General features: G+C 44.1%; 2 protein-coding genes across 2 annotated transcripts in view; one reads left to right on the top strand and one right to left on the bottom strand.

Annotated features, from left to right (window-relative positions):
• The window catches only part of LOC103598483 (activating signal cointegrator 1 complex subunit 1-like), a gene marked incomplete at its 3' end in the record, with an annotated part of 16,044 nt that extends 7,820 nt beyond the window's left edge, over window positions 1-8,224 (bottom strand). The window contains exons 1-4 of the mRNA XM_008582485.1: window positions 8,141-8,224; window positions 6,472-6,613; window positions 5,133-5,232; window positions 86-183 (exon numbers count right to left, since the gene is read on the bottom strand). Coding sequence (XP_008580707.1) covers window positions 86-183; window positions 5,133-5,232; window positions 6,472-6,580 — 307 coding nt within the window. The remainder of the gene's footprint in view (window positions 1-85; window positions 184-5,132; window positions 5,233-6,471; window positions 6,614-8,140) is intronic.
• Window positions 7,978-8,840, top strand: part of ANAPC16 (anaphase promoting complex subunit 16) — a 13,708-nt gene continuing 12,845 nt past the window's right edge. The window contains exon 1 of the mRNA XM_008582483.1: window positions 7,978-8,073. The gene's annotated coding sequence lies outside the window, so the exon portion shown is untranslated. The remainder of the gene's footprint in view (window positions 8,074-8,840) is intronic.

The raw sequence follows: 8,840 nt of genomic DNA, 5'->3' as shown, positions 1-8,840 counted from the left end.
AAATGCCTCAGTTGGGTTACATTATTCCATACACTTGCAAAAGTGATTGCAAATGTAACTTGTATACTCATATACTGAGTCTCACCAATTTCTCCATCTTGTCCAGGCTTAGGAATGCTAATAGAAGTTTTGGTCTCCATTTCTATTTTCTTCTTAGTGTCTCCTCTCTTTCCAACTATATGCCTATAATATAAAGAAAAATTATCAGAAGGAGATTAAGTCAAAATGTACCAAAATAAAGAATCTCATCATGTTTCAATCCTTTGTGGCCACAGATACTCCCTTACATAAAAGTACTTCGGCAAAAGCTCGATATTTGTAAAGGAAATTACAAGTCATCTAGCTTTATCAAACATGCTGCTTTACACTCATTGACAAAATGATGTCCTATAGCCAATTCAAAGTATAGATAGAATAACCATGCCCAACACTTATTTGCTTCTCGAAATTAGATTCAAAATTTGGGTCTGCAGTTCAGTGAAAGGAAAGCTGGCATAGACTCGAAGTGCACTTTCAGGAAGCAATGGGTCTACAATTTGAGGGAGAGAAACCTTGTCCATTTTGGAGAACAAATTAACTATGAATTCATCAAAAGGGAATTATTTTTGATTAATTAAACAATGGTAAACAACTTAGCAAAGAGCAGAGTTCACCATACAGGATAGATTCAAAAGCAGAGGGAGTAAACAGGTAACCCTCAGGCTGAATTCAGAACATAGACATATTTTGTTTGGGAGATTTCATCTAAAAATATATATCTGCAGGTTCTTTAGAAAAAAGTGAAGATCTGAAGACTCATGGCAACAATATGCAGGAGCCAGCTCTCAACTACCGCCTGAAGGTGGGACACGAGCTCATCACAATCCCCACTGTTGGGAATATATAGGAAAATGGTAGGGGCCCCTCAGATGTTCAGAATCTTGCTGAGCATTTGATGTAGATAAGCACATGTGCCCAGGTGTTCCTTGGCTATTGTCTAATGTAATTACGCATGTGCACCCAGGTGTCCTGGGTTATGGACTTAAGTATAAAGGATGAGTGGCTCTGATCATGGTGGCTCCCCAACCCCAGGATGCCCCCAGAGGGGTCCTGGGGAGGCCACTACTGCTGCTGGAGGCTGTTGCTGACAGTGCCCCCAGGAACTTCCGCAAGGCCACCACCACTGCCGGACCTGTAAGCTGCTGCTGCCATTGCTGAGGACTGAGCTTGTGTCATCTGCTAACGGCTCCCAGGATCTTTCCCAATTATCTAGCATGGGCCTGCATCTAAGGGGTCTGGGGACCCAGTCTGTACAATGGGTTTGAAGGGTCTTAGCCCTAACCCAGAAACTGGCATAGTCGTGTAGCCTTACACTCATCATTCCCCACTGTCTTTCATCTACCCTACTTCAATCTTATATTGGCTCACATTACCCGCCTGGGCCTCCTAGTGTAAGTAATTCTGACAATCCAAAGTTATCTTTTGGAACCTAAAGTAATTAGATGTTGTAAAGCTAAACAACTACGCCAGTTGTTGAGTAAGGCAAATCATAACTAAAGCCAAAATGTTTCATTATCTTAGTTATACTAAGTTTCCATTTGTATTGTCAGGGCTAGGGCTCAGGCCTTTCAAACCCTTTGTACGGACTGGGTCACCAGACCCCTCACACATAGGTCCGCACTAGATAATTGGGAAAGATCCCGGGAACCACTGGCAGACGACACGAGCTCAGTCCTCAGCAACAGCAGCAGCTGTAGTGGCCTCCCGAAGGATCCTGGGGGCACCGGCAACAACAGCCTTCAGCAGCAGTAGCGGCCTCCCCTAGGGCGTCCCGGGGGTTGAGGGGCAGAGCCACTCATCCTTTATACTTAAGTCATAACCCAGGACACCTGGGTGCACATGCGCAATTACATTAGACAATAGCCAAGGAACACCTGGGCGCACGTGCATATTTACATTAAATGCTCAGCAAGATTCTGAACATCTGAGGGGCCCTGACTATTTTCCTATATTTTCTCAACAGATGTTTTAAACTGAATGAGACTACTGGATCCCAAGAGAGAAGTTTCAGAGTTTATAAAGCATCATCAAAGGACTATAAAGGAGAAAGAACTTGCTGTCATCAACATTATTTCACCTTCTATGATTTCAATTACAGTACCCAATACCATAGGTGACTATATCTAAAACTATTGTTTTAACATGGGATAACCAAGCCCAACTATTTCCATTAAAATCTACTATAGTAAGCCAGTTTTTAAAAAACAAGTTTCCCCAAACCTGCCAGCCGACAAAACAAACAAAAAACAAGATGTTTAGAAGTGGATTGGAACTCTATAATCACCATGAGGTTTTCTTCTGTTAGGCTGGAGATCATATTTCACCAATTCTATCATGCCTTTGTCTTCCCAGGCCTTATCAATTAGGGGTGCTTTCAATTAGGCTCCTGTTGGTTGGTATGTGGCTAGATGTACAGCTAGGGGCAATTGTTGGAATCCTGCCAACGTAGCCAATTGTCTTGCTAGGACTCACAAACCCTTCAAACCCATTGTATAGACTGGGTCACAGACCTCTCATAAGTTAGGCTGGGTCACTAGACCCCTCACATACAGGTCCACAAGCTAGGTAATTGGGAAGATCCCAGGAGCAAGTGGCAGACGACACAGGGCCAGTCCTCAGCTTCCTCAGCAGTGGCAGTGGCCTCCTGGAGGGTCCTGGGGGCTCTGGCAGCAACAGCTTGCAGCAACAGCCTCCAGAAGCAGTAGAAGCTGGGCTGGCCCGGTGGCGCACTGCTACAGTGCGCTGCTTGGGAGCGTGGCGGCGCTCCCGCCGAGGGTTCGGATCCCACATACAGACCGGTTCCCGCTCACTGGCTGAGCGAGGTGAGGGCGCAGCACCGAGGGTTGCAATCCCGTTGCCGGTCCCGGCCCGGTACGGGCGCGACACTGAGGGTTGCAATCTGTTGCCGGACACAAAAAAAGGAAAAGAAAAAAAAAAAAAGAAGCAGTAGTAGCTTCCCTGTGGGCCCCCCCAGGGGGCAAGGGGGGGGGCCCTGTGGATCTGAGCCACTAGTCCTTTATACATAAGTCCGATAACGCAGGAACACCTGGATGGAGTCAGACAAGTGCAGGGGCACATGTGCAATTACATTAGACAATAACCAAGGACCACCTGGGTGCACACGCGTATTTACATTAAATGCTTGGCGAGACTCGGAACTTCCGAGGGACCCTGACCATTTATCTTCACTTTCCCTATACTAGTGGACAAGCTTATTCAAAAAATAGTTACCTCAAAATGTTATTAATGGGCCGGCCCGGTGGCGCACTGCTATAGTGCGCCACTTGGGAAGCGCGGCGGCGCTCCCGCCGAGGGTTCGGATCCCACATACAGACCGGTTCCCGCTCACTGGCTGAGCGAGGCGCGGGAGCAAAACCGAGGGCTGCGATCCCGTTGCCGGTCCCGGTACGGGGGCGACACTGAGGGTTGCGATCCGTTGCCGGACACAGAAAAAGACAAAAAAAAAAAAAATGTTATTAATGGTCTAGGCTTCAGCACCTTAGAAAGTGAAGTGGTTGAGGTTAAAAGGCTCTAGAATCAAAACTTGGGCAAGTCTCTTATCCACTCTAACCCTATTTCCTCACTAATAAAAATAGAGTGAATAATACCTATGCATCATAAAGTTGCTGTAAGGATTAAACATGATCATAAATGAAAGAGCTTCCCAGTGACTAGCACAGAGCTCCCTATATAGTCCATGCTACCTTCATTAGGCCCATAATGGCATCCTTCCAGTTAAAAATACAGCCAGACTCAAAAGAGGTTTACATGGAAAGTCTAAAGTATTCACTACAATAATACAGATAAGCAGTGAAAGGATAACTGCTTGGCTGAATACGTAAGTGGAAATTCCTACCAGATCAAGGGGTTCTCAATCTTGGCTACACACTTAGAATCACCTAGAGGCTTCAAATACTAATGCCGTCTGGGTCCCGCTCCCACAGGTTCTGACTGAATTAATCTGGGGTGCACCCAGGCACTGGGATTTTTTTAAATCTCCCCAGGTGATTCTAATATGCACCAGAGGCTGAGAACTATAGCATTAGACTATCTCATGGATAGGTGTTGCCAATATTAGCTTTGACTATAAGTTAGTTTGGCCAGGTAATTTCTTCCTTGATCCAAATAAGCCTCCAGATATGATTCACAAGAAAGAGATCTTCCTAGTAAATATTGTCTATTAGTTAGGATTTAGCAAAGCCAATGCCTAATCTAACATGTGAGTCACCTGGTACATAATGAGTACTTAGAATATACAGAATTCAAAAGATCGAGATAAAATCAGATATCTAAGGAATTTTTACAGAGCAGTAGCAGATATACATATTAAGACATGTTACATTGATTTTTATCAGGAAACTGAGCCACAACTTTCTAAAATCATGTTTCCTAGGAAAAAATGTCACTAGAGCCTGTGAAGAAAGTCAGTTACCAGGGTTGACATTTGGTTTCCCAACTGGCCACATTACAGAATTTTATCCTTAATAGGTGTTTCAGAATGCTCTCATGGTTGATGAAAATGAAACTATTTGCCTCTTGGAGCTTAAAGGCATATGATTCCATATTTGTAGATCTCCCATAGATTTGCTTGGACAGACCTCATTCATCTTTGAAAAAAAGATCATTCCACCCAAAATGTGAAGAACTGACTGGGAGGAGAGCAAGAATGAATGTGGGGAGACCAGTAAGTAGGCTATTTTAAGTAATCCACAGGAAAGCAGTGAAGATAGAGATAAGTGGTGGATTCAAAAGGTATTTAAGAGGCAAAATCAATAGGACTTGATGATACATGTGGAATGATGAAATTAATCTGTAATCAGTCCTTTGAAATTTTAGGATGTAAAACACTAAACTATTTTATCATTAGAAATCAAGCATCACAATAAGTGTGGAAGACAGAAGAGTCGGTTTCCTGCTGAGTTTCCTGGCGGTGCTTCCTTGTGAAGCTGCTGGGAACCTCACTCACTTGTAGAGCAGGCTGGGGGCCATCACAGTAGACCGGCATCACAATAAGTGTGGAAGACAGAAGAGTCGGTTTCCTGCTGAGTTTCCTGGCGGTGCTTCCCTGTGAAGCTGCTGGGAACCTCACTCACTTGTAGAGCAGGCTGGGGGCCATCACAGTAGACCGGAATCCTTGTGGGGTCTGCTCCACCTCGTAGGCATCACAGGGCTCATCAGCACACTCCATAGAGCCTGCACAGAGATCATAACATCTTCCTCAGAAATGCTGCTGTTCTGTGGACAACACTTTTGGGGTTTAAAAAGCAATTCTCAGGCTGGCCGGTTAGCTCAGTTGGTTAGAGTGTTGTGCTGATAACACCAAGGTCCAAGGTGAGATCCCTGTACCAGCCAGCCGCCAAGACAAACAAACAAAAAAAGCAATACACAGGCACAAAGAACAGCCCAACACTTTACACTGCAGAACACTGCTCTAATATTCCTTCTAACCCGCTCTTAGAAGAAATAAAGCATAAAAAAATACTAATAATTATTTCAAATACTTCAGTCTCAGAACCCTGGGAAAGCATATACATACCAGTATTAACTGTTTTCTCTTAGAAAACTAAGACAAAAAAATTTTACTATTTTTTTTTACTGAGATATAATTCATATAAAATTCACCCTTTTAGAGTATACAATTCAGCTGTTTTTAGTATTAAGACACAAAATTACTTCAGTAAATGATGTAGGAGTGATACTGGGAGAACTTATTCCATACAGCCTGGACAAAGAGAAGGTAGGAGGCTGCAGTAAAGGAGCTTAAGGCCCCAAGGCTGTAAGGAAACAATGAGGAGGATCAGAGGGAAGATTAACCTCCAAGACTTAGGGTCCAATGGAAATGCTTATAAACCAAAAGGAAAAAGTAGCTGAGAACTTGCAAGGCCCCGTTTATGCATTAAACCCAAGCCAAAGTTAATTAAAATGAAAATATGCATAATCCTTCTCAACTGTTTGGTTTATTTCTTAAAATTATCCCTACATTATAATAAAGCGTATTTGGAACTGCCTATATATAACTGCAAAGAAGAAAAAAATAATAATGGCTAACATAATTGGGCACTGAACTAAATACATATGTTCATTTGTTTCAATAATTTATATATATTACTTCGCAACTTTACAGATAAAGAAATTAACTTTGCCACAGAATATAAATGGTTACTATTATAGTTAACCAAAATTACCCCTCATGACATTTAATACTCTGTACAAAGATGAAACATAATTGATTTATGAACTGCAACCAAGAATGTCTCAGTCAAATTCAAACTCAATTCCATTTATGCTGATGTCTAAGGGTGCTGATAAGTGAGGACAAACATCTCAAATCTCAGTGCAGACACAGAAACACGTTGAAACAAAACAAAGAACTGCTCCTACAATACACAGGCCATTTTACTTCTAATTTGATCCAAGAGCAACTAGGATTACCCTGATAGAAGTCCTCATCCTCTTCATGTTGATAAGTCTGTTCTTGGATGGGATTCTTCCTGTAATTCCGACCATCAATTCTTATAAGCTGTGGGCGCAGAACTTCCATGACACTTTCTCCAAATAATACTCCAGTGAAGTCCTGAAAAATAAATTATCATCTTACCTTTTGTTGTAATCAGAAATAAAAACTCTTTCTGTTGTACGGATCATTATGTAGGCCGGAAAGGATATAATTGGGCATCAGTTCACAGGATATCTTAAGCAAAAAAAGCACTGTTTCCCACTGGATTTCCCATCAGCTGTTTTAGGTCAGTTTCTGCATTTTCCACCATACTGTTCCTTTTGTGGCTCACTCTAGACAGCAAAGTGATTTGTAAATTCTTTATCGCACCAAAAAGGTGATTAAAAGGCCTTTATATATAGCCTGTCCATGATTTTGAAAGAGAGAATAACAGTCTCTTTAATACTTTAACCTAAAGGGAGTAAAATGCAGCCTTCAAAGTTCATCTAACCATTTGCAAGTGTCTCATCGTTTCTACCCAACATAATTACACTGGGGGGTGGGGTGGGGTGGTTAAGTACTTGTATAGGTGCTAGAAATATATACCCAACAATCAGAGCCAGTTGCCTGGTCAAAGCGCAGTTAAAATATGACTTAGTAACTCATATGGTTCTCAGACCAACATATTGCTGAGGGGAGAAACCCAATGTCCAACAACCTGTACATCATTTACTGAGAAGCCAAGCTTCTTGTCACCACTAAATGAATCAATAATTTAGGAAACAATATTCCTTGTGGGCCAGCTGTGGTGCAGTTCACCTAAGTTCCTACCACATACAGGTTGGATAATCTTGAAGACCAAGATAATTAAGCGTTCCAAAGAAAACAGACCAATCCTTGCTAAACACACTAATGCTCAGTCCAATCCTCAGCAAGTCACTTTGATAGTTTGCTTACAGAACCAAGGTTTCATGTTGTGAGAAATAACACGGACGGTACATCAACTTGGATGGACGACGAGGGGACATATTAGTGGTAGTCTAACGACATTACACCCTAGTGCCCTATTCCCCTAGGACTTCTCAAAAAGAAAAAAGTTCTCCACAAACGTATACTTGGGCCCTGAGACCACGAGCTTTGGAAGAAAAGGTAGTTGTCTCAGAGACGACAAACTCAAGTATCTACCTTTCCCTTTACAGCCCTGGATTACGAGACGGCTCAGAAGGAAGACAGGGGGAATAACCAACTTAACTCTGCTCCGTGGTGGTGTGAACAGGGAGAGGAAAGCAGAATCTCTGCGATATCGTGAGGGAAGCTGAAGCCCAGAATCGCAAAAGCGAGCAAAACATGAGTACGCTAAAGCGAATGAAGAGGACTCCGCCGCTACAGGAAAGCGAAGGCAGGCCGAGACCCTGAGGACCCCAGGGCCTCTCCGACCGCGCGTGCTCCGCTCCGCGCGTCTCCGCCCCGGCCACGCCCGCCGCCGCGAGCTCCCTCTGCGCGGGCGCGAGCACGCCGCCGTCCTTGCCGTTGTGAGCGCGGCCGCTCCGGCTGGCCCTGGGGGCGGGGCTGCAAGGGAAAGTGCCAAAGCCGCTGAGGTAAGTCGCCGAGGGCTCAAGGACTTCGGGAGCTTGGCGGAAAGGGAGTTGACCCCTGGGAGCCTACCTGCAGGGACTAGGAAAATGGAGAACGTAGGGGCCTGCGGCAGCTGCCTGGTAGGAGGCAATTTCGTCAGGCCGCAGCGGACTCAGTGCGCATGCGGGCTGGGGATGGCGCCTGCGCAGTGGGTCGGCGCTGATGGCGTCGCTTCCTTGGGACCTAGCGGAGTGGGAAATGTGACTTGGCGTTAGCTTGAGAGCTGCTGGTGTTCTGACTCCTCCTTTCCCTTCTCCAGCCCCTTTTCCCACCTTACCTGATTTTAGCTGCAGCATCTATTTGATTTGGGTTGTCATCCAGCTGTTTTACGTGGAGAGAGTTGTTAACGATGGAATTTAATAATTGCTTGTAGTAATTTGCCTTTATACTGGAGTAGGAACTTCCTTCAGCGTCTGGATTTTTTGATGACACTTTTTTTTTTTAAAGAAGGGACTCTTTTTAAGAAAATAGATATCTGCTAAAAGGGAAGGTGGTTGATGAATGCCAGATCATACCTGTCGTAAAAGTAAATGTTTATCTTGTCATTGCGGACGCAGCAACCTGTGTCCCCCGAAATGTCATCGCTTTTCTGTCAGGCTCTCTACTGCCAGTAGCCCCAGCTTCCTTGATAGAGCCAAGTCCTATCATACTTCATCATCAACATTTATTCAGAATTTTTTTTTTTTTTTTTTTGGACCGGTGAGGGGATCGCAGCCCTCGGCACGGTGTG

The sequence above is a fragment of the Galeopterus variegatus genome, unplaced genomic scaffold (assembly GCF_000696425.1).
Source record: "Galeopterus variegatus unplaced genomic scaffold, G_variegatus-3.0.2 Scaffold2626, whole genome shotgun sequence".
NCBI lineage: Eukaryota > Metazoa > Chordata > Mammalia > Dermoptera > Cynocephalidae > Galeopterus > Galeopterus variegatus.
Note: the sequence above shows the minus strand (reverse complement) of the source record. Positions and strands in the feature narration are given on the sequence as shown.